General features: G+C 37.4%; 1 protein-coding gene across 1 annotated transcript in view; it reads right to left on the reverse strand.

The window, feature by feature from the left end:
* Positions 1 to 490: 490 nt before the first annotated feature.
* The window catches only part of LOC132092553 (transcription factor IIIB 90 kDa subunit-like), a 56,420-nt gene continuing 30,702 nt past the window's right edge, over positions 491 to 26,208 (reverse strand). Inside the window, exons 13-19 of the mRNA XM_059498834.1 lie at positions 19,226 to 19,290; positions 18,653 to 18,734; positions 18,223 to 18,275; positions 17,297 to 17,568; positions 4,539 to 4,593; positions 2,070 to 2,253; positions 491 to 1,701 (exon numbers count right to left, since the gene is read on the reverse strand). Coding sequence (XP_059354817.1) covers positions 1,664 to 1,701; positions 2,070 to 2,253; positions 4,539 to 4,593; positions 17,297 to 17,568; positions 18,223 to 18,275; positions 18,653 to 18,734; positions 19,226 to 19,290 — 749 coding nt within the window. The 3' untranslated portion in view covers positions 491 to 1,663. The remainder of the gene's footprint in view (positions 1,702 to 2,069; positions 2,254 to 4,538; positions 4,594 to 17,296; positions 17,569 to 18,222; positions 18,276 to 18,652; positions 18,735 to 19,225; positions 19,291 to 26,208) is intronic.

Here is a 26,208-nt window from a genome sequence, read left to right on the forward strand (position 1 = left end):
CAGGGTTTATGAGCCACAGGCAAAGGCCATCGCATTCATCTGACCGCAGACTCATAAAATATATATATCATTATCCCTTACAGTACTCACAAATGAAAACCGGTTTTGTATGTTGCAGCTTTTGTGGTTCTTGAATGCTCGGATCATAGTCACACAAAGACATTAAGCTTGATTCCTCTAATGTAATTCAGGAAACACTGATGAATCGAAGTCTTAAACCACCTTGACCATGACTCCTGAACAAATCTGATTTGAGACATTAGCAATTGTATCACAGACGTGTAGCATGTGGGAAGTGAGTCTGTGTAGACATGTAGCATACTGTGGTTTGTCAAACTAGGGTTTGTGAAGGAACTGCAGGTGGTTTTTGAGTTAAAGAAAAGCTAATACTAAATTAATTTAGTTATAAAAATTACAATCAATTAAAAAATCTAAATAAAAAATGCATTAGTTTACCTGCATGTCATGTGACCATTAACCAACATCAGAGAACTGTAAACATGAGAAAGTGTTGTTTAATTATTTAAATATTAATATAAAATCTTGGGGTACAAGCTTCAAGTAAATATTTCAGGTCAAAGGTGTTTGGCTGGCAAAGAACATTTAAGAATTTCAGCTGTAAGGAACTACTGTACAGTACTTGCTTGACATGAAAAATATAAGAACAAACGAGAAAGGAAATATTCCGTAGGAAAAACATCTGAATAAATGAACTGAATTCACAATTTAAATGATTAGTGCTACCACAAATGTACAATTCTGTTGTCATTTACTAATTTATAGTCATGTCGTTCAAAATCTGTATGACTTTCTTCGAATTTTTTGAAGACACTGCTGTCATTCTTGTCCATTGAACTACAATGAATTTTAAACTTCAAAATGAAAGCAAAGGCACCAGAAAACATCATTAAAACATCCTAAACATACATTAATTTATTTACATACACATTAAAATTAGTTCTTAGTTGTGTACTATGGAATCCACATCTGATGAAAACAGTTAAAATGAGGGTCATAACATTGCTGTAAAATACATGAATATTTATCATAATCCAATACAGATGAACATTACTTTTTCATGGAATTAGGAAATATAACAGTTCATCTAACAAAATACTATTACATGTACATATATACAGACATAAAATCGCAAAAAATAAAAAGTTAAAACACTAAAAGTGACAATTTCACAGCTTCCTACTGTTTATGTACAATCCTGTACAACAAGTGTAAATTTACAACAGATCGCTATTACATTTTCCCAAAATGCATTCAATATTATTAGCAAGCTAAGCAGACATCAATATGCTCACCTTTGAGGAATTACCAACAGGTTCAAATCCTGCACCCATAAAACAAATTCTCTGAGACATTTGGGAAACTCCTATAAAGTTTCCAGTCTCTTGAACTTTTAGTGGAACACTAACAAAGTGCTAAACTGGTTTTATGTTCTTCAGTCTAAAGCTGCCAGCCACCTTCTTCCATTGTAGCTCATTCATCACACAGATGCTGCAGTTTAACCAGTCATATAAAGCACTGTCAGGGAGAATGACCTTTCATATTATAGGTGTCTCAAATGTGCCTCAATTTCTCCTCTCCTCACTATACAGAGTGGTGGATAGCGGATAGGAGGATGAGAAGAAGTTCGGGAACAGACGGCAGTCTAAAATACCTCCTCTTCTTCAGCCTCACATCCGTAGTCTGTAAAAAGAAAGGTTGTCATGAATAGTGTTGTTTATGGATACATGTTGAAAAAAGAGAACGGTAAAGATGAGATATAAATTTTATTGGTAGACTGCTGCTAGGACACTACTGTGATAAGCAACTATTTGTAGATGTATGACTTGCAGAGGAGAAGAGATAGGAGCAGTTTATCAAGATGATAAACACTTCAGATGTAGTCTACCACGAATGCTAGAGTTACAGCACACTTAGCATTACACAATTTGTCAAAATGAAGAGTCAGACCTTGGAACTTATCTAGGAAACTCTTGATCACTGAACCCTTGAGCCATGACTTCTTTATCCTTCTCAGCGACATGACTACAAATTCGCTGTGACATACTGACCATTTCCACCAATCAGCTCCATGGCGCTAATGCAAGACACCTCTGCCTCTTCCTCATTCTCCTCTTCCTCCTCAGCGGGTTCATCATATGCCACAGGCCCACTTTCCAACACGGGGGGAGGGGTGGGGGCTGGAGGGGGCTCTGGGGCTGCAGGGGGCAACATCAGGGTGATGCTGGGAGTGACCTGAAATAGATAATGTTTTAGAACAGGACAACATATTAGTTTATAAACTAACAATGCTTCCCTGAAATTCTACTTTCAGATATAAAATGTGCTTGCGTTGGTGATGCCAGTTTGAATCTGGTCTGCAATCTTAATCCCATCTAACACATTGAATTGTACTGCTCATGTGGGTAATGCAGATTTGAATCTGGCCTGCAACAAGTCCCGATCCTATTTGCCCAAAATAATTTCCATAATAATGTTCAATATACAGATTCTTAGTTGGCACCATAGTGTGGTGACTAGAAAATATGCCCCTGACGTGTGAAATCATGTTCATGTCAATCATGCTCATGTGGGAAATGCAAGTTTGAATCTGGCCTGCAACACATTCCAAGCCCATTTCCTGTTTTTCCCAAATAGTTTACATAATAATGTTTAAAAAGGATTGTTAGACAGCACCACAGTAGCTACAATGTGTGCATATAACATAATAAATCTGCTCATATGGGTAATTCAGGTTTGAATCTGGCCTGCAACAAGTTTTTGTTTAATTTCCATTTTCCACAATCCATTTTCCGATTCCAATTTCCACAATCCAATTTAAATGCTGTTTTAGTTAGCATCATAGTGTGGTGGCTAGCATACATGCATCTGACATGTTGAATCATGGTGCTCATGTGGGAAATTAAGGTTTGAATCTGGCCTGCAACAAATCCTGACCCCCCCCACTTAATTTTTTTTCTTTTTTTTTTTTTTTACAAATATTTTCTATAGTAATGCTCAAAGCTGATTCTTACTCTGCACCATAGTGTAGTAGCCTGCATAAATGCATCTGACATGTTGAATCAAGCCTATGTTGGAAATGCAGGTTTGATTCTGGCTTGCAATGTGTGCTGATTCTTTTCTTCTCCATAATAATTCCATCATTCTCGACTATCTTCAAAAAACTAAAAATAGTGAAACTACACAGTCAAGGAAAAAACTAAGATTAAATCGAAAAAGAACGAGCCTAAGTGAATCAGGGCTACATTTCTCAGCAGGCATCTGTGTAAGGAAATACAGCTCAGGGGAAGCAGAGGCCTAAATCAATTATCATGTTGTGAAAACGAGGAAGAGCATGAAAGTCTCAGTGGTAATTATAGCAGAGACTTGCCGCTGTACTGTGAGGCCACTCTTCAGGCAGTGCCAGTTAAGGGCAAATGAGCAGCAGTGGGGTTCTTGTAATAGGGGTTGCAAAAGCTTGGCAAATGCCTAGAAGACTCCCTGCAGCTCACCTGTAGGTTACACCCAGAGTGAGTAACCCAGGTTGGGATCACAGACAAGCAGAGGCCTAATGAGTATAGAATCTAGGCTGGGGCATTAAGGATCTCATTAGGAACAAGAAAATTAAGGAAAAGATAACATAATATTCCAGCACTTTTCTGTGTAATGCTGTATAATTTCATTCTATGATTCATTAGTAATATTCATGACATCTGAACTAAGACCCCTTACGCATGTCTAAAGCACTGCATGAATTCTCTGCTCTTGTTTTGTGGGAACAAAGGGAGAATGGCTAATGTTTCTTTGTTAAGAATGACTCTCTTCTGAATCACTGAATCAATATATAATACTGATTTATTTCAGAACATATTGGCAGCAACCTGGATGGGGCAGAGAGCAAAGTTGACCCGTGCAATCATTTTGAGCGTGATTTTTCCCCAACAGCTATTTTGTCTGTTTGTACACACACTTCAGTATGGTTGACTTAAAGCCACATTGGTGCTTAATCAAGCCTTGAAGAGAGACACTAAGACCCAGCAACCACAGAGGCAATCCATCAACTTGGCTTGAACGTTATCACAAATATTGACTTTCAATTAAATGTATATGCCATATCAACCCTGTGTTGTGAAATATGCCGGTTCGCTATTTACTGCCGTGACATTTAGCTATAAAGTATTTGATTATCATGATGGATTTACCACTGAAGTCAAGCAGGATTAATCAAGTGAATTTAAGCTGATATTCATGAATTATTGTTCATTAGGTCAACAAGAAAACAGACCACAAACAATTCTGCACTGAGATGCCTTTCAGTAATCACATTAGATCTTGGGTTTTGAAATAAGGTGCAGAGTTCAAAAACATAAGAGAACATTTTTGCTATATATTTTGTTTTTAATGTCCAGGGCTGTAGGTCCAATCGAACTGGTTGCAACAAGAATTACCATAGTAATGTACCAATGCACCAATGTAAAACAAACTTTAAAATGGAAAATAAAACATTAACAGTAATAATACAGGGCTCTCATTCAACCTACCGGTTTGGCGGCTGTCCTCTTCTTCTTGGGAATGGATGATATTAAGGGGCGGAGTCTAAAGAAAGCAAGGCAGAAAGGTAAAATAATTGTTTAGTGAATCTTCAGTGGCATCCACCTTCTTCAGAGCAGCTTACACATTGACATGAGCTCAAGAACTCATAACCAGCCTAATTTTTCTTCTAATAATATGAAAATATGAAGCATACTTCCTGCCCCCCTCTTTTACTCCCACCCCACAGCAGATTACTGAGGCATACAGTATCTAAAGCAATAGATTTACACTGAGACCTGCGCTACTGGGGCTAAAGAAGCCCTGTGGTGCTGTTGAAATCCTTAGCTTACACTTCCCAGCAACTGGATTTAAACATCAAACACCAGCACTATTTTGGGCTAATATTAAAGAGACCAGTATAAAGCATTAATTAGTTTGATGGGGGAAGGAGAGAGAGGAGGAAGGCAACTTTCTGAAATGAGAATGACCTTGATCTGGCTTCATATTAGTCCAGTGTAAACTGTGGAGAGAGACTGTTATTTATGTCACAATTATGATAAGCTGGTTTAGAGCTTAAAGTGGTACAATTGCAGTGAAATGTTTAGTTTACTTCACGACTGTGCATTTTTATACATATAAGAGAGAAAAAGAATATGCAGGCAAGTTAGTGGAGTACAAAATAAGTATATGCATATATAATTATATGATACATTTATATATTTCATTTGTATAGCACCTTTCGTAAATAAAAGTATAAATCAAGAGGAAAAAATTTTAATATAGTAATATGTCAATACATTAATCATTATGATAATAATTTTATAATACATTTGTATGGCACCTTTAACACATAAAATGCAACTCAAAGTGGAGGAAATATATTAATAATTAATAACAATAATACTCTTATCAAAAGCTAACAAAAAGATTTGTTTTCACCTACTTTTTGAAAGTGTGAATGCTTGGAGCTGGCCTCATTTCAATTCAATTCAATTCAATTCATTTCAAAAGTTTTAGATTTGGAGGCATAATGTCTAAAAGCAGTTCTACCCGATCTTATACGGTTCACATTACAGTATGCCAAAAATCAGCAAAAACAGACTTTGATGTTCAAGGTATCTGTAAATGCTGAAAGGTTCACCTGAATGTGTTAGAATGGCAGTGCATAAAAAACAGCATTATAACTGGGCAATCACTTATATAATTTACAAAACAGCACTGACTGTTGATAGAAGGTTTCCTCCAAAAGATTAAAGGTGCTTTTACAGTAAGTTCCACTGAAATTGCAAACAAAAAAATCCACAAATTTTGGAAAGATTTACTAAGACAGACATGATTAATTCTGTTATGTTGCAAATACATTTTTATGTTTACATTTCTGGTATACTTGTAAAAGTATTGTTGAACGCTGCATATGCAAATACAGCTTTCACATAGAGTCTCAATATTGTCTGAATACACAGAACAACCCACACAAACACTCACACAGGCATATAGACACAAAGTAAAGTGCAAAAAAAAGATGGGCAGTGACTGCGCCTCCCTGGTGAGATCTCCCCAAGGACTTAGTGAGAGCACTTTGTTGGCTGATAAGGGAAAGAACTGCTAATTAATCTGCTTAAGGAAAAGAGGAGAAGGAGGAGGAGGAGAGAAAGAGTGAGTGAGAAAAAGAACATACTGAGAAAGGGGCTTCCTTTGTTGTAACTCATTAGGAGTGCTGGCCTACATTAGCCATCTGCAGCATGCTGGCCAGACAGAGCCCGGTCGAGTCTGTTCTGGCCAGATCTGCTCCATGCACCAGTGTCCTGGACCTGGCACACATCCTCAACATAACTCCAGCATTAGGATTATCCAACACATTACTGGAAAACACAATCACCCCCAAGCGGCCTCGCAGAGTGAATAGTCTTGGGAAGAGGCGCAGATCTACAACCCCAGTGTGACTAATACACTTACAAATCTTCAGCCATGGAAGTGAAATGGCCTCCAGTTAAATCTAGAGCTCATATTGTGCATCGGATCCCTCTGTTTGTGGGGATTGAGAAACGTTGATAATCTTACAATACTGAACGCACAAGCTCAGCTGAAGTGAGTGAGGATGCTGCTAAAAATGAGCCAGACAGAAGACCTGAGCAGAGAGTTCAGAAAGGTTGTTTTTCTTTCTTCACAGGCAAGTCAAAAGTCCCAAAAATCAAATTTTGACAGTAAAAAAAACATCTAGATATTTATAAAACAAGAAATATTAAATTGAGAAGCAAATTATGTAAAATAAGACTTTTTTTTCAGAGAATATATATGAAACTAACTTCCACCACTGAATTAGACCACCCATCTCTACAAAGTCCTGTCCTCCAAACCCAATGTCAGCTAACCTGGCTGCTCAAAATGACTGACAGGTAGAGAATGTGTTCAGATCAAAATTTTTGGTTAGATTAATTTTTGCAATTCACATGGGCTGTCACAGAGAATATCAGTCAGCTTTCAGTAATATCTGTCAGATAGTATTATGTGTCCATGTTAGTCCATAAAGCAAGATTCACTTTTCTAAATGGATCTTTCACTTCCCATAACATAACTTAAAACCCAGTACAACAGGGTTGTTTCAAACACTAGGCACCAAAACTGAATCCTTGTTTTGACCAAAATCTAAGGCATCACTAAATATTTTAAATGAATTTTATTCCATATGACACACTTCCACAGTTATTAACACTGTTATTCTATTTTTTTATATATTCATTTACACACACACACACACACAAACACACAAACACACACACACACACACACACACACACACATATATATATATATATATATATATATATATATATATAATCTTATTTATTTAAATTTTTATAATTTCACTTTGGAATTTAGCTACAGAAAATTAGTTAACACTGATGCTTGAGTATTTCTTATTCAACAGGTGAGGGAGTGCCAACAAATTTGGAATTTGCTCTCTTCTGACCAATGTAATCAATCTCTCAATATTTCTTCCTATTTTGTAAAGTCATAGATATGCTATCATGGCTTTATTCCTTTGCTATTAGTGCAAAATGGGAATGTAAAAAATACATTTATTGTAGTTTCCATTCCATGATGACTTCTGCTTCTAAGAAATGTGAAATGGGTCTGTTGTGGGTAAAATCTTGCTGTGCAAATAATCGTTATAAATCAGGATGTTGCCTAACATGTACTAAACAGATGTGATACAACAAATAACTGGCCAAATAGCCAACTGGAATATATTTAATGAGCAATGTGCAGTTACGTTGTAACCATTGTTACCATTGTGATTTCACAGTCAATGGTGTAGAAAAAAAAATATCTGCAAATTTGGCCATCGTAGCATGCCCTGGTTGAAACAAAACTTAGAGTTAAGGTGCTATAACATTTACATGTATACAGTGAAATTGCAAGTCATTTTAATAGGAATCCACAGGATTAAGATTTTTTTGAACTATTAAAATGTTAATTTATTGTTTTTACCAATGGAATGCTTTTTGGTGTGGAAGTAAGTGAAGGAGTGTTTAATGCATCACTACACCACTGACCATGTAACTACTTGTGTCTACAAAATTTCACTGCAGTTTCGCTAATGTGATGGCACTATTACATGAAAGAGATTAGAACACAGTGTTTTTGAAAGCAGCAGCCTATGAAGACAGCAGACAGCCAGGCAGCTCATCAAGATTTGGATCCGAGCCATTAGCTCACAATCTGATGCACATGTCAGACATTCCCACTCGAACACAGACATACACTGGCTCCTGAGTACAGTGAACACTGACCCTCCCATGGCCGCCGCTATAAATCACTGTTGCAATTTATGACAGACCGTCTGCTCTTCTCCAAACAATCAGCCGGCTAGGCACACAGACAGCACGAGGCCTTTTAACCGGGCAGAATTATCAGCCACAACTCCAGTGTCAGATGGGCAAAACACTGTAAACACATCCAATTATTTTTCAAGATCTCTTTTATGCCTTTAATAGCGGGCATCTGCAGTCTGGTGATGTCAGATCAGTGAGTGGCAGAGAAAGAGAGAGAGAGAGAGAAAGAGAGAGAGAGAGAGAAAAATACAAGATGCAGACAGAGAACCGTTCAGATGTGTATCTCGAGGACAAGCTCTAAATATGACCGTTGAACTCTGGTCTTTTCTATCTCTGTTTCCACAGCACTGCTCCTTTATGCCCAGCAGGGGATGACCACATCACAACCGAATCCCCCATAAGCCTCCTGGGCACCACACTCACATATTACACACATGACTGAGAGTGACACTGAGCTGAACGGCCTCTGGCATGTGACCTGGGCCACTGGGTCCTGTGGGGGCCCTGCATGCATTTGGAGGTTAGATGTCAAAAAGGGTCCTGTATAACCCCACATTCAGTTTTGTGTGTGCATACTCTGAAAAGTGAAGGGTAAGTGACCGATGATGTCAGTAGGTGTATGTTTGCACTGTGAGCTAAGTGTGATTTACAGTGGAGTGTGATGCAGTGGTGTTTACTAATGCACCTTGCTGGGCAGCTGGTCTGCCAAAAGCAGGGGTCACATTAAGGCCACAAACCATGTATGATATGAGATTAAGAACTAGATTGACTGAATTTACAGTCTTTTAATTTAAATTAAATTCCAGTTTTTGTATGCTATGTCTCATTATTTACCTATGAATTAGAGTATTGTGCATACCAATTTGGGTCCAGGCAAGGGTCTTGATTCTCTGTACACTGAGACCCTGTTGACATTAAAATGTTACCGTCGCTTATCAGCAACATCACTGTAAACCACTGTTCAAAGGATTGGGTTCGGGAAGATTTTTTAGTTTTTCTTTTTTTTTTTTTTAGTGTCTCTTACGCTCACCAAGGCTCTCAGCCTCCATGTCTGTTTGTTTGAGGCTGAATAAACATGATGGCAAATCCAGTTGGTGAACATATGCATATTGAGTATTTTTTAGGAGTGAACAGGCTGTGAGATCTTCTTAGCTAAGACTTTGGTCATGACTGACAGCACCGACTGGTACAGTATTTAAAGTCTTTAGAGTCAGTGTTCATTCTGACATCCAATTGAGATGATGACTGTGATATTGTTAAAACTTCATCTAAGACTAAGATATTGTGAAGGTGATTAATCAATTTGCATATGTGAACCAAAGCTTTCAATTCTGTCCTAAGGCAAAATGAATCTTTTATGATCTCCGAAATGTCCCTTATTCCACAATCGTGGCAAAAATCCCATTGAGCATTAGTTCATTTGCAGAATAAAATTTTCTGAAAATTTTAACATATAAATATGCATATAAAAGAAATATATGTATATATATTTATATGTATATAAGAGCATTACATGGAGAAAAATTCAGTAATGTTTTCCTCAAATACCTTACCTTACAGAAAGACAACATCTAACATCTTGGATGGAATGGGGATGAGTAAATTATCAGGAAATTTTTATTCTGGAAGTGAACTAATCATTTGAAGAAAGAATGATCTTTCAGCAGGACCTAAACAGCTGAATCTGAATTAAATATGACAGAACAGAAGGTTCTATTTAATACACTGGGAAATTAATTTAATTACACTGAGATAAGTCTAGCAAAATCAAAGTAAACACTGCATTATCTTCAGATATACTGTACACAGGAGGTCTGAGGTACATTCACACACTAATACATAAGGAAGCATCAGTGCATTGATTCCCCCTAACAGGATTTTCACAGGTGCCTGGCGCCAGGCAAAAGTGTCAAGTCAAAATTGGTACATCTGCAGGACAGAACTTTGACATCTTAACTGAAAATAAATCACCAGAACCAGATGGATGACCTGCATTATTGAACAGAGTGCTACATTTTGGGTGTCCCTTTTGTGACCTCTCAGAAGGAGATAAAAATGGGCGAATCAACAGGTCAGAAGGGTGCCCTCAGGGCTGAATGGGTGAACCTGGTGAAGACGCCCAGTCCTTATGCCAGGCTTCACACTCCCCCCGGCAGCCTGCTCCCGCCCTGGGCCAGATGGTGAATGAACTGGCTAATGGAGCGAATTCATGCAAGACAAATTTGCCCACTTAACAATCAATCCTAACACTGCTCTGTCATCAATAATTTCCTAGGCTCTCCCAGGACTCTTTCAAAGGCAGAATGAAGCACTGATGTAAACTCCATCAGGTCTATGAGAGATAAAGCTTTGAATAAACTAGCAAGCAAACGGATTATACAATTGTGCAATATGCTGTCCAAGAAATGTTTTCAATAATATATAAACATAGTTGAACCTGGTTGGATTTATTAGTTTAATGTATTAACTTATAGATAGATTATTATTATAATTGTAAACAATTTTATTTGGTGTAAGATTGTTCTGAGCATTGATTTCTATAATCATGCCACAGAACCATCTACTCAAGCTAAAATCTCTCATGGCTTTCTGCTTTAATAACATAGGATAAAAGCTATGATACTAATTTACACAGTTGCTTCCTCGTCCTACAGCTACAGATTAAACATTTATGTAATTCTAGTAACAATGTACAGTATAAGTATTTGAGTACCAAAGCTAACAGTCTATTCACATATAACACGTTGAAGGCTGTATGGCAGAAATCAAACACTTCCACTATTACTGGTGTGTTCTTATGTGCTTTGTAGCTAAGCAACATATTTAAATGGCTCTTAGTGTGATGTCATGTAAAAAAAAAAAAAAAAAAAAAGAGGCTGGCCCATTTCAGAGGGAGCACTTCTGTTCTGCCGGGCCGATATGCCAGTCTGTCAATAATGCATGTAGATGAAATCTGACAGGGGGAAGTAATATTTCTGTTGAGCCAATATCATACAGCAGCTGGCTTTCTGTAAATAAATCTAAGGGGGGAGAGATATGTAATGGGTGGAGGCTCTCCACCAGCTTCGGGTGCCACTATGCAGCTGTAATCCCTGCTCTTCAGCTGGGGGTAGAAGCATTTAAGTTTAAGTTGTGAATTATTACTGTAGGGGCAGTCGGAGAGCAGATTGAGGGGTAGGTCTAAACATAAAATTCAAATATTCATAAATAATTCAAATTTAATGAGCTAAAATATACATTTTTTAGGGCTCTTTAATGCCGCTAGAATGATAACAAAAAGCCGTAAAAAATAAAACACACCAGCATTTTGAACACGACATGAGCCATAATGTCTGATTCACAAAAATGCCCGTATTGAACCAGTTCTTTTAATTAGTTGGTTTAAAGGTGCAGGCAAAAAAGGTACATTGTGTGTCCTTTGAAGAAAGAAGCTATACACTCAATCTTTATAAGGCAATTCTGTAATTCTTTGACTTAAGAGTCATTTGGCGGTTTCATTTTAAAAGCCAAATGCTTCATCATCATTCAACAGCCCTGTTTATGCATTTATGATGCTCAAAACAAATATAAACCAAACCTTAAACCTTTATTTGATAAATAGCTTCTAGCAGAAACACAAGAAATATTCCCATAAAAAAGGTGAAAAGGTGAAGGATAGAAGGCATGTAAACAAAACCAAACCATCAGGCAATGGGGTTCAAATCACCGTCTAAACTACTTTACAGCTGGTCTCCAATGACCTATAATAGCCAAACCCACTATTACTCCTTTAGGAGTGAACCTCATTCCTCCTCAAAGTGGTTGCACAGCTAGAAAAATATCAGTTGTAACCATTAAATATCACTGAACTCATATAAATCAGTGGGGAAGCGTGCACAGAGTCTGTCTGCACTGAGAACAGCAGTAACACATTCCAAAAAAAGCTTCCCCTCAAATACTCACAAAGCATACTCTTTTCTGAAGGACAAAAGCCATTATGCATTCAGCTCCTTCTATCAGATCTAGGATGAGGGAGGAGAGACAAAGGAAAGACATGCAATCTGACCCTGGAGGAGGCAACAATTAGGGCCCAGTGGTTTCTACACCTCGTGGTGACAAGGCATCTTATCACACTTCCTGCAGGCCACTGAGGAAGGGCCCCCAGGGGTCTGACTCGGGGACAAGGCTTTGAGAGAAATAAAGATCCATGGAGGAGAAGAAAGGTGTGATTATCCTACTTATAACTCACCCTCCAGCAGTCCAGAGCAACAGAGAGGAGGTGGGATTTGTCCCCGATTTCACTATTGTGACTTTGTTCAGCATTGTGAGTGATTCCACCATGTCACACAGGCACAGAACTTGTAAAAGATAAATAATAATAATAATAAAAAATATCTAGATAAAAAAATTCAAATGTATATATATATATATATATAAATGATTAAACTACTAAATAAAATTAGCTTTAAATGAATGAAAAGAACTTTCTATTCATCAAAGTTCTTACTGTTCTTACTGTTTTCTGTTCAAATAAATCCTGCCTTGGATTCTGACCCTAAACTTTTTAAAAGTAGTCTATACATTTTCAACAGACACCCAAAAATTACTTATGCAATACATGCACAGTATCCTGTAAACTGCCTCCAACACTCATATTATTCACAGTCACCAGCCATGGCGCTGTTGAAGCGACTTCTTGATCATTGCCTACCACAAAACAGTGTGTGGGAGTGAGAACGCCCTGAACCGAAAACACACGAAGAATGTGACATGGAGGGAAGCCTACATGGAACAAGTAGCAATTTTCTTCTCATCAAAGGGACCGCTGCTTAGAAACAGCTTTCGCCCAAAACCTGTAGCGCTTTGTGTATGACTAGGTGATCAAAACCTGGCAGTGGCAAGGAAAGTGCACAGGAGGTTCTATCACCTGCAATCACAATAACATCTGTGCTTGCACATCTGCCCCATGGCACCAAGAGAGAGAAGTTTCCATTAATGGCTTTGAGTCAGTCACAGGTTGAAAAGTGTACTGTGACTGTGTCAGTCTCCCTCTGTGACTCTAGTGCACATGGAAGGGAATAGTAAGAGAGCTCGCAAAGTTGTTAACATGGCCTCTCGGCATCACCTGCAGATCTCTGGCCTTGTAACATCTGCTGAAGTGAGTGATGGGTGTGGAGGAGAGTCGGCGGGAGGCCCATAGAGCACAACAGGCAAGTTTTGAAAGGAAAAATCTCATTAATTTTCTACATATTTTAACAGAAACGCATAAACCTTTCAAGACATGAGATATGAGATTATTAAGATTATATATACACTACCGTTCAACAGGTTGGGGTCAAATAAATTGATTCAAATAAATACTGTTTTTTTATTTTATTTCTTTTCATCAAAGAATCCTGAAACTATTTTCAACATTGATAATAATAAAGAAAAGATTTCTGGAGCAGCAAATCAGCACAGAATTATATTTGAAGGATCATGTAACGTGACACTGAAGACTGGAGCAATGATGCTGAAAATTCGGCTTCATCACAGGAATTAATTATCTTTTAAAATATACAGTATTCATATAGAAAACAGTTATTTTCAATTCTAATAATAACTTTTGAATGGGAGTGCACATAGATGGAAAGAGTCTGTGAGAATTGTTTTTTATTTTTTATTTTTTAAATACTGTGGATAATATTATGGATAATGTGTATAATTTCTATGATAGTCTAAGAATTATGAATTTCCCTCCCTTATTATTGCGATTTCATTAGAGCCACTCTAAAATCCAGAGTTATTTTTATATTAAATGAAACAATCCAGCTGCTTCGCCTCGACCAAACAAGATTCCCTTCAGCAGGATGTGGCTCCTTTACTCCCACAACCAGACATCCTCAGGACTAACATATCTTAAACCACTGATGAATGGCATCCTCAAACAATGGAGAACTCCATGCTGAGAGACCCGGTCCAAAACCCTTTGACCAAGCTTAGAGGTTGAGAAAGAGGCACAAGATGAAACTAGGAGGTCCTTCCTACCGTCTTATCTCACTTAAGCCTATGAGTACAACCACAAAGTCTTTAGAGAATAACTTTTCTATACAGCCAGACGGTTCCACGCTGGTCCTGTGTCAACGTGACCATGCTAGAAACAAACAAAATGACTCATTCTGATGTTTTTGTTGCTAGGGGGTGGTGAAGGGTTTATGGCGACAAGGAGCTCCATTGACACAGACCAAATGACACTTCACAGTTGGTTGCCTTGGTTTCCTGCCCTCTAGAACACAAGTCGATAGGGCCAATTGACAATCGAAGCCTTCTCCTTAACAATGAGCGAAAAGCCATACTGCTGGAAGTGGACTAACGTTAGGGTGGAAACAATGACATTTTCATTTTGGAAACTGAGTTGGGTCATACAGAATGGGAGGATCTGCAAAATGCATCAGGGGCACCCAGGCTCATAGGCTATTTCCGGATGTGCCAGGCAAAGTAAATGATAGGCGCTGTGAACTTTACTCAGTGTAACTTTACTTAGGCCTGATGGAAAGCACATCTCAGGAACAACTCTAACTCATACAGTCTGATCTTAAGCTAACATTTACAAATCAATCTCCACTCATGTTGTCAAGGAGCTAAAAAAACAGCCTGGACCTGGTAGACAGCACAAATATTTATACTTCTACACTCCCAAATCCTCAGGGTCGATGCTGCTCCTCAAATAATGTGTCTGATTTCAAAGCGGTAGCTGTTACTGTAAAATGGGGATCAGAAACAGGATCAAGCAGCACGCTGGAGCTGGGAGGTGAAGCGTTCTGTCGGGATTTCACTTTTTCTGAGGTATGCCGAGAAGGGAATCATAGACAGGTCATCCTGAAGCAACAAGATCAGATTTACACTTCAAAAAGCAAATTCCAGCAGTTTTAAGAATGGCAAGCCTTTACCAAAAGACAAGGATATAAAAGGAAAAGGTACAGATGAACAGGTTAAAAAAAGGGGGAAAGAAATGACAGAACTTGAAAGCAATTATGTTCGTATCTTATAGGAGGAGTGCTTCACCGTTTCTGTTAGTTTGGAGGTCATGCAGAGGTTCAATCTGGCAGCTGGTGTGTGAGGCTGGTAAAGGGGGAGGGGAATTATCAAATTCTACCTGGTTAGCAGAGCGTCTAGAAGGGGTCTGTTAGCTAGTCAAGGCAGTGAAGAAGAGCAACAACAGGACCCATATAGACAAATATGAAAATATTTGAAAATATGTTTGAAGAAATGTGCTTTGATCAGTTGGAGTGCGAGTTTTCTGACAGAGAGCACTGCATGCATTGTGAACTACTGTATGAGCAATTGGGCAATTGTAGACATTTATTTCTACAAACTTAGTCCATCCAGTAGAGAAAAGCGGCTACTGGCTCTTTTGAACCATTTATCTCTAAGAGTACTGTGTAAAAAAACTTAGACAGTTGCTATTTGCAAGTCATGGTAACAAAACTAAAACTCTTTGCCCCCCCCTATGACAGCTCATTATAAATGTTCCCATGTTTCAACAGGAGTGGGAGCAAGCTCTTTCAACTGAAGCTGGAACTAAATTCAAGTTTATCGTCCAATTTGTTCCACAGTGTCAGCAACCTATGATGATTTAATATTTTTACACTGGCCTCTGCTAGTCTGCCTGCTGATGGTGAGAACAACAGTTCAAACTAAGTGACTACAACACTAGAGGATTTACCTGCATTTACTGACAAATACTGGCATTGAATTAACAAATGAAGTAAAAAAAAAACTATAGAACTATAAGCCTAACATACTGTACAATCTTCAACTCGGAATTCCTGAATAAAATAAGGAAAATACCATCATTACCGTTATATTTGCCACACAAATATAACACAGCAGAAATCTTTTTAGTATTGATAATAATAAGAAATCAGCTTATTAGAATTATTTCTGAAAGATCCTGGAGAAAATTCAGCTTCTGAAAATTCATCACAGGATTAAATTACACTTTAAAAGATATTCAAATAGAAAACTATTATTTTAACTATTATTATGTATTATTATTTAACTATTATTTTATATATATATATATATATATATATATATATATATATATATATGCATTATATTATATAATTTATATAACAATTAAAAAAAAATTGCAGTTCCACCAGACAAAGAAAGTGATAACACTAGCCGACTAAGTTTTTATATCTTCAGTATATTCACTACATTTATATTTCAAAAATCTCAAAAGTAATAAAAGAAATGTGAGAGTTGTATAGTTTGTTTCAAACACATTCATGAATATTCGATTGAAAAGAAAGGGATCAGTAAATTGCCTTTTGGAAGCTTGAGGATATGAGGTCTACGACAGCGCTCATATGTCTGATTCATCATCATCTCACCATTCAGTATGAAATTAGTAATTATCATTAACGAAATGGACTGGAGGAAAGACATCACACAATGAGAAATGATCTTTCAATGACAAAGTGTAGAAGTCATGATCTTTCGCTCCGTCTGTCGTATATTCATTACTTCTCTCACAGGGACGTTTGGAGCCCCGGAGGACTATTAATCGGACAAGGGGCAGGCTCCCAGCATGCACTTCAGGGTGCCAGGTGATAGTAGACAGACAGTCCTGGCACCGAATTGATGACAAGCTTTCTCCTGATGGAAAAGACTGTGAAGGTCAGCCAAAGGAGCAAAGCAAAGACAAAATGTTGGGAGGCCGACAAGAAGAAAAATGTAGTCCTCCCAGGGCAAAGGAACAGCCCTTTTGATCATATCCTTTGTCTGAGGAACAAAAGAGTCTCTTTGCCACTTGGAGCAGGTCCCTGTTACTACATAAAGACAGACTTGGAGGTTTCACAAAGTGAAAAAGTAAAAAAAAGTTGAAAGCGCACTGTGAGCCAACAGTAACCAAGTGAAAAATAAAAAATAAACAACAGATTCACTCTTCACTAAATCCTCACCTCTTGCCCATGAGGCTTGCAGGTTTAGCGAGGCCAAGATTGCTCTTGTTTGGCTGCTTCTTGCGGCGGGTCAACTTCTTGCGGCCAGAGCCACTGGCAGGCACATCCTCAGCTTGCTGGGTGGTGCTGCTCCCACTGCCTTTGCTGTTGAGGTCCCGCAAAACATCATAATTGATCTTACTGGAGATCTTTTTCTGCTCCAGCATCTTCTCAATGGCCTCTCCCGCAGTGCTGGCCAGGATTGGTTCTCGCTTCTTGGATGACTTCTTTGGCTAGACAAATGAGAATAGGAGTTGTTCACAGTAAAAAACAAACATTGGAGTCAGTGCTTGGATGGCTCTTATTTATAGAGAAGAGTCCTTTGGCTTTCTAAAAACATTTCTGAAGGCTAAAAGCATACTGGTAATCACTTTGGGCATCTGGGTATCATTTAAACAGTGCGTTTTCCCTACTAGGCTTCGATATAATGATGTCAGGCTAACAGCTGTCAACAATAAAGTGACAGAATCCCATTAGTAGCCTGGGAAAGCTATCAAGACCATCTGATCTGGTCACTGCTGACCGTGTAGTAAAGAGGAACAAGTCTCTTCACAGTCAGCAAGTGGACTAGTGTACCTGAAATTGCTATCAGGCTCAAGGCACCTCATTAGAGGTGCAGAGCAGGGCCAGTTAATCTAACCCCGACTGGGAGTCACGATGCAGATGTCAGACAGCAGACAGGTTAAGGACAGGCAACACTGAGAGCCCGGGGTGAAACCAGAGGAGCAAATGAAGTTAAAATGGAAAGTATGCGGTCTCTTAGGACATGCAGCTGCTGAGTGTCTGAAGACCCAGGCATGGGAGGAAAGCTCTTGTTGACAACATAAGAAAAAGGCAGACGTGCATTTACACACACACACACACACACACACACAAAACTTGCTCACCTTCTCCTTATAGGTCCCTTCCTCCTTCTCTTTAGCTATTCTCTCCTCTTTTTCTGAAAAAAAACACAATGGCTTAATCAAATGGAGTGTTTTAGACTAGACACAAAAAGCACATAAAAAAATAAAGGGCTTTAAAAACTCAGAACACTTGTTGAGCAGATTAACTTTAGGAGGTAAATCTTTTATTTTTATTTTTTTTAAATCAAACTTAATTTAGCAAAGTTCAATCATGGGATGAAATTGCAGTAAGTAGTTCACTGTGCCAGTATTAAAATAATAATAATAATAATAATAATCCTTCCTTACACTGAATTTTTTATCTCTGTGGCTGAGCAGTCCCTTGGTAGGACACATGCCTCTGACACCAGCATAGATCACGTGAATGAGCTTGTGTTAATAAATGCATTAATCTCTTCTCCTATTCGCTTACCTTTCTGTTCCCTCAAATACTCTTCATTCTGTTTCATCCACAGCTCTGTCTTGGCCTTCACCTCTATCTCGTTCAAAATGTACTGCAGAGAAGATAACAGGCCCATGCTGATAAGTAAGGCTAATAGGTGATAATTTGTAAATCTGGGATGCAGAACATCAGACAGTTTTTTGACCTTCACATAACCTGCTGAAGTTCAACCGAAGTTTCAAGCTCCATTTTCAGAAAACAACACAGTAATGTGCTACACTGCAAAAACTTTCTTTCTTTTCATAAGTATTTTTGCCTTGTTTTTTCACAAAAAAAGGACTTATTTGAAAAGCAAAGCTACCGTACATAAGACATAACACATGCTTTCAGAGATTATTATATTACAAGCAAAATATTAAGCACAAATCCAACATTTTGTGAGATTTATGTCTTATTACCTAGCAGACTTTTTCAAGTAAATGTGTCTTCTTATAAAGATGAAAGTAATTGACAGAAATACTGATTAAGAAAATAATTTTTGCAGTGTAAGTGAATATAAAAGTTAACCCACAAATCCATTAATAACTTACATACATACTGTACCTTTTCAATCTCTTCTTCATCAATCCCATCCAGATCTAGTTCCCCATTTTTTGATTTATCTTCCACTACAAAAAGACACAAAAATTAATAAAGTGAGAAAAACATGATAACAAAGGAGTCTCATTTTTGGGGGAATCAATAGCATGCAAGCTTTTCAGGTAAATTTCCCGTCTCAGAATTAAATTTGTCCTGCTTGACTGGAGTCTACAGATGTCTGATGGTGCACTACACAGAAAGTACTTTGGCGGTGTTCTCTCAATAATGCACGCACTGGCAGCTCTTTGTTGTGTAATTGCCATTAATAGGCTTAGCGGTGATGTGAAAGGATTTTGTGTTCCTCAAATACTTTCCCAAATTGTCTTAAAATCCACAGTGTCACATTTACTAATCCCTAAATTAAAATCTCATATCGAGGTAAATATGAAGAGCAATGCTACTGTATGCTAATACAATGGCCTGATGTAACCTCAGATTCACATGTGTGTTATAAACACCACCATATGTCTGTAGGAATATATAAATATAAATAAGATCAGGGAAAGACGAGATAGACATGATGAAGGAAAACGATCACAAAACAAAGCGCATCTCTGCCTGTAAATGGGAATCTAATGGGTAAAAATTAAAAACATATGTACATTTGGAATGCAATAATCAATAGTGTTTACTCATGATGGATCAAGAATAAACTATCTAGATAACACAAAAGAAACACTCTGATGCTGATTATCATTTGTATCATCTGATTATCATCAGTTTTGCGTGATATGCATGCTAACATTTTCAAAAACCTAGCCAAAGGATTGAACTAAAGCAGACAATGACACACACGCAAACCTTTCTCTGTAAGCGACTTGAAAGATGGCTTTAGTATGAAGACAATACTTTCTCCAAATGTAAAGAGCTGAAAAAGACAGCCTGGGAAAAGTGTGATTGGATTGGTGGAGCCTCTGTGGATCAAGACCAGATGTTGATTGACTGAACATAGAGAGATCTGAATGCCTTCTCTACTGTAGCCATCCGATTCACATTCATACGCTTTGACGTTCTCACAGCGAGACTGGCCAGGGAGAACGGATTTAAATATCTGAACTGAGACAAGAAAATAGGTCACAATCTGTCCCCATCTCAGATTCTTACACTTCCATGTGTGAGGTTTAAGACTCTTCACACTATTTCAAAGCCTGTAGTGTCCAGTATCATTTTAGTTGGAAACATCAGAGGCACCTTCTAAAATGTATAAATCTAACATTACTTCAATAATAAAATATGATCACTTTAAAAAATGTTATATAGTATTATGAAGAATATAAAAGCATGTCTTTATAAACAGTATGTTGTCTTGTTATAATATCATTATTAATTTCTTAAATTGGTCATTATACATGAAAATATGCAGTTGCCTTTATATTTTAGTTAGTGGGTACTTCATAAAAGGAGCACATTTGTAGGGTAAAAACAAGTTTAAAGACCGATTAAAAAGATTAAACTGTTGACAAATGTATAGCTAGCTTCCTGAATAACAACACATCCAGTTTAAAGGCACATACATCGGAAGGTAAATTTGTCCTCCCAATGTTGGTCAAGCAAATGTGTACATATGTACTTATGTACATGTTTTTGTCCTAACTCAAAATTTCAGTAAAAGGCCAGTTACTCATATCAAATGTTTGTGGTTTTTCTTGCTGCTTTCTTCATACCGTGTATTACATCTTCTACTATCTCCAACAGCCCGCTCCTCTAATACCTGGTTTTCAACTGGGAGGTGAATTCTAAATCTTTAGCAGGACATTAATTGAATCCAGGTATCTCATCCATAAGACGGATATAGGGTACTTGCTCAGGCATGGGCATACTGGTCTAAGAGGGAATCAGGCTTGTTTGCAGGCAGCTTGGAGTTGCTGTCACATATCAAACCCAGTGGAGCAAATCACAAAGTTTCCCCAGAGTGACTGCACAGCCGGCTTGGATAGAAGGGAGAAAGAAAAACAACATGGCGAGATCAAGTTTCTGCTCTTTAGAAGGTTGGAGTATGGCTGATTGCGATTGAATAGATGATGGTAGCCTCTTACAAAGAGCTCCAATTTCAAAGGAGTTGAAAACCGTGAAAGGAGTCACCCAAAGGTCACACAGGCAACCAGCAGGGAATGGTTATACAGCCCCAAGTCACCAATTTTAGTAAAATTTTGCAGCCCCAAAATTAAATAAATAAATCACATTGTCAAAAAAATTGTCTGGAGAATACAGAAATACAGAATGTAGCACTGTTCAGTCACACAGAAGTTACTTTCGAACTAAGCAGCTTTCTGTTTGTAATTGTTGAATTTGCGTGACCAACTGACCAAGCTAAATCTGCATGGGGAACTTTTTTGCCTTCACACTAAACTCCCAATTCCTATTGGAATGACTGGATTTCATCAGTGACATTTCACATGAGCAATGGTTTTAAATGCAAACCTCTAGGGTTAAGCATAATGTAGCTTTTCTCCAAAAATAAACAATCACATTATGTCTTCTTATGTTCATGGCAAGTAAGAAATAAGAATATTTTAATAATTAAACATTTTCCATTCATAGCTCTAAAATTGCAAAATAGTACAAAGCAACACGTCAAAAAAAAACAAAATTTATATACTGTGTGTACGTATGTACTGTATATATATATATATATATATATATATATATATATATATATATATATATATATATATCACTCTATAAGTAACAAAAAGTTAAAAAAGTAGTCCATATGAATTTCAAAGTAGCTATGTGATGAATAAACCGAAATGTAAGTTTTTACTGGTTCTCATATCAATTACGACATTTGTTAATGAGACGTGCAATCCAATGATTTGATATTATTCATGTCCAACCTGTGGCACCATAATTAATTTTCATTTTTTTAAAGAAAACCTCAAAAAGTATCAACTTTTGAGATGGCATTTATCATTTTGGATCATTTTGAATAAGTATGCAAAACAATAGCTGACATTTTCTTAAAAATTCTCCCTTTGTGTTCCAAATTTTTGTGTTTAGGGCAAACTGCCCCTTTGCCTTCTTCGGAAATGTGGCATTTTGTTTGCGTGATGAAATTAAGAACTCAAAACAAAATCGAACGCTCATAATTAGAGTTTGGAACCGAGAACCGGTTCTTATTTAGAACCGGAACTGTGAGCAATTTCTACATTTAGTTTCCGAAAAAGGTTCTGGTGCGACACCTGACTAAGCGCTGTGAGCAGTCTTGCGCTGGTGTTCTGATGATTCAGCATTTCCCGTAAAGGATGTCACAAACTGAATAACAGAAAAGTCACCCAGCCTCTTGAATTACTGAGCACATTGTTACCAATTCCAATTCCAAGCACTCCACAGATTTGCTGCGCCTTTAACTGCCGAACACGTTTTTTGTATACTGTAATATATGTTGAATTTGCCAACCTTTAAATTAAGTTGACAGTAAGTAATAAACAGCATTGAGCATTGAGTAGGTGAGTATTGTGCATTTTTCTTTACCAATATTTTTTTAATAGTTGTTTAATGGTTTTAATGGAACCGGAATCAGAATCGGAACCGTTAGGTGGAACTGGAACCAGAAAATGTTTGACGATTCCAAACCCTACTCATAATGCAATATGCTCCAACATATTTCAATGAGAAACGAGCCTCTAATATGAGAATGCACTTGACTGAACATAATCCAGATTACATAATGAATCATATGAATCATTATGCAAATGAACAGATCAGCTTGATGCTCCACTGTGAAATGCCACAGAGATGAATGAATACTGGGAGCAACATTTGCATTTTGAGTTTGAAAGGATGAATGTTTGTAGATTATTTTATAAGTCATTATATTATAAACTACAACCTGTGAATTGCTGCAATAAATAATAATACTGATTATTAAAAATAATATATATATTTTTCCATTTAATCAAATTAATTTAAAGTACAAATATTGTTATAATTTAAAGGATGAATTACGACTATGTTATGAAGACCCACTGAGATTTACTCTAGATGTAAACTAACTTCTTTTGCTCAAAGCTTGAAAAATAATTGAAAGATCTTGTGGACTGAGCATGTTTCAAGCTCATACAAAAACCAGGACAAGATGGGCAAAAAAAACCTCTTGCAATATGGCAAGATAACCTCTGAGGGCCTTTTCCAACCTCACCACCTGCTCACTCTGACTGTGCCATGGGCAAGCAGGCCAAGAAGAGAAGAATATATGTGTCTGTGTGGGTATTCTTGTCTTCGGGTCAGCTACAGTATCTTTTAAATCAGACTCTATATCTGCCCTAACACATTGACATTCTGCACATGCCGTTAACTACAGATGTGGATAGACTACAAAAGAGCCTTTTGCTCTCCGCTATCCCTCAGCATGTTTTGATCATGTCAAACACATCTGCTTGAAAGGTTAAATGCTGTATTTGCCAGCAGAAGCTGTGCTTTCCCATGCATCATTCAGTGAATGTCCTCCTAGACTAACTGTCATCTCCATCTACTCTGATCCCCCAAGCCATTGGTCAATCTAAATCAAGCACAACTGTCTGACTGCATTCAGGCCATTAGATCGATACTTTACACATGCAAGCAGGAGTGGTATTAACAGCAAAGAGAGGGAGGGACCGCGCTCAGAGCGCACTGGACCATAAGGCAGCATCATCACAGCCGAAGCTCAGTGCAAAACAGGAAATGCAGTGAAGCAATGCAGTATGGGACAAGTTGCAACCAGGTGTAATAAATCAGTGTCCCTGCTGCAAGTAAACTCATGGCATGCCCCTCAATACATACAGACAGGAGAACTTCACTTTTTTACCCCTGGAATAGCCACTTTAAACTGTAAGTTTTAGGGGCTGTTTACTTTATCTGTTTGTGCTGTTTTTTAATGTTTTTATGTAATCATAAACCTGGTTCTCACTGGTTTTTCATAGACTCAAATAAATGCTGTGTCTATTAAAGGGCATGTAATATTAATCTTATGGCTCTCCTGAATATGCCTGTGAAGTTTCAGCTCAAAATACCATACAGATTGTTTATTATAACGTGTTGAAAAATGTCTTTTTTGGGGTGGGTCTAAAAATGGCTGTTTCAGGGGTATGTTCCCTTAAATGACTTCCTGCCCGACTCCAGAAGGGAGCGGAGCCAAGCCGTCTCTACTTTGCATATGGCAACAAACAGAGAGGAAAAACACCATGAGTGAGAGTGAGACAACCGGTATTCAGCCATAGATGTACGAACCGGACTCAGACCCAGAACAAAAAGAGACTACAGCAGAAGAAACAATGCGAATGAACCAGAATGTCTCAGAATGTTAGTTTGAATCATTTATGTACTTGTAGTTTTTCACAGCCGCCTTGTAACGATGGATGCGACACAGCCTATCGCACGCAGACAAAATAGAGGACATGGCACAACACACTGAGAACTGAAGTTATATTAATACACACCTGTAAGTCAATAGCGGTGGGCTATTCTCAATATGATGTCATATCGCAGACAGGATCCAAACAGCTTGTTTTTTGTGCCTGGTTTGGTTTTATGAAGATTAAAAAAAAAAAAATGCTAGATGGATTTTTTTAAAATAAAATGTGTACACACAATTCCTACACACATTTCTGTCCAAACTACTTGTAAAGGTGGATTTTGCAAAATGGGCCCTTTAAAAGAGGTTAGAAAATTACACAGCATTTTAATTTAAAGTATGAAAAAATTTTAGTATTTAAAGTATGCATTTTGATATTTCGTAAGATTTTACTTTGAACAAGTGTTTATAAAGATAAATTAGTGTTAAATGACGGCAAAGCAGTGCTATTTTAGTGTTAGTTATCTACTGTTATAGCACTTAATATTTTTAATAAACTTTCATTTTTCCTTTTAGTAAATGTGCTTTTGTCATTTTAGTTTTTAATTATTTATATCTAGCTTTAATCTATTCTATAACAGTTTTAGTCATTTTCACCTAATATTTATATTTCATTCTATTTCAGCTTTATTTAAACAAACAAACAAAAAATTGTATTAATAGTTTTAGTTTAAGTTAACAATGATAATACAGTAAAAAGGCAATATAAATGTACAGATTGTACAACACTCAATTAAATATTTAGATATCGGCCGATACAGGGTAAAAAACTCTAATATTGTCTGATAACTACTATGGTTTCTATTATATTATAAATCCCTAGTAAAAATGCATTGTGTGTGAACAGCCTGCTATAAGTCCACGAGGGGCTGAGGAAACTCATTAGTATGCTTATTATAAAGCCATTAGTGTGCCACATACTAATTGGGTTTAAACCTACAGAGTCACATAACTGTCTTCAGTAAGATCAATATGTGTCTTTATTTTTCAAAATTTTATACTAGCCTTTTTTCCACTTACACTGAGGAAAAAAAGAAATGGAGAACAGGATTGTTAAATGTCACAACCTGGATACAAACTGTTTTGCCTACATGAGCACCATAGGTCAGCATATGAGCATGTTTGCTAACTGCTTGGTACCAAAACAGTAACAGTAGCCATTGATGATTCAGAGACATTTAGAAAACTTGATGAAAAACACGTTGTCCGTGCAGCGGAAAATTAAGATTCTTTTGAAGCCAGAGCGTTCAACTCTCTCCGTAAAAGCTGTCGGTACTGAGATTCTCAATGCTGCAAGATTGCTAAATAACCTGGATCCAGGAAAACTTTGTAAACTTCTCATTTGAGGAAAGTTCCTCTCTCCTCTCAAGACATGTTGGATAATGCTTGGCATTTGAAATGGCAAAGTTTAAACAAGGTTCATACAACCACAGCAACCCCAAGGGAAAATCTTTCCCGTATTTTTATCTTTTCTTTCTCTCTCTCTCTCTCTCTCTCTCTCACGCACACGGAGTCAATCTGAAATGCATTACCCAAGATCTGGTGGCCAGCTCTGTATGGGGTTGGAATATACTAAATAATGAAAAATAAAAATTGATAATATTTTCCCAAA

Source organism: Carassius carassius, chromosome 18, assembly GCF_963082965.1.
Source record: "Carassius carassius chromosome 18, fCarCar2.1, whole genome shotgun sequence".
In the NCBI taxonomy this organism is placed as follows: domain Eukaryota; kingdom Metazoa; phylum Chordata; class Actinopteri; order Cypriniformes; family Cyprinidae; genus Carassius; species Carassius carassius.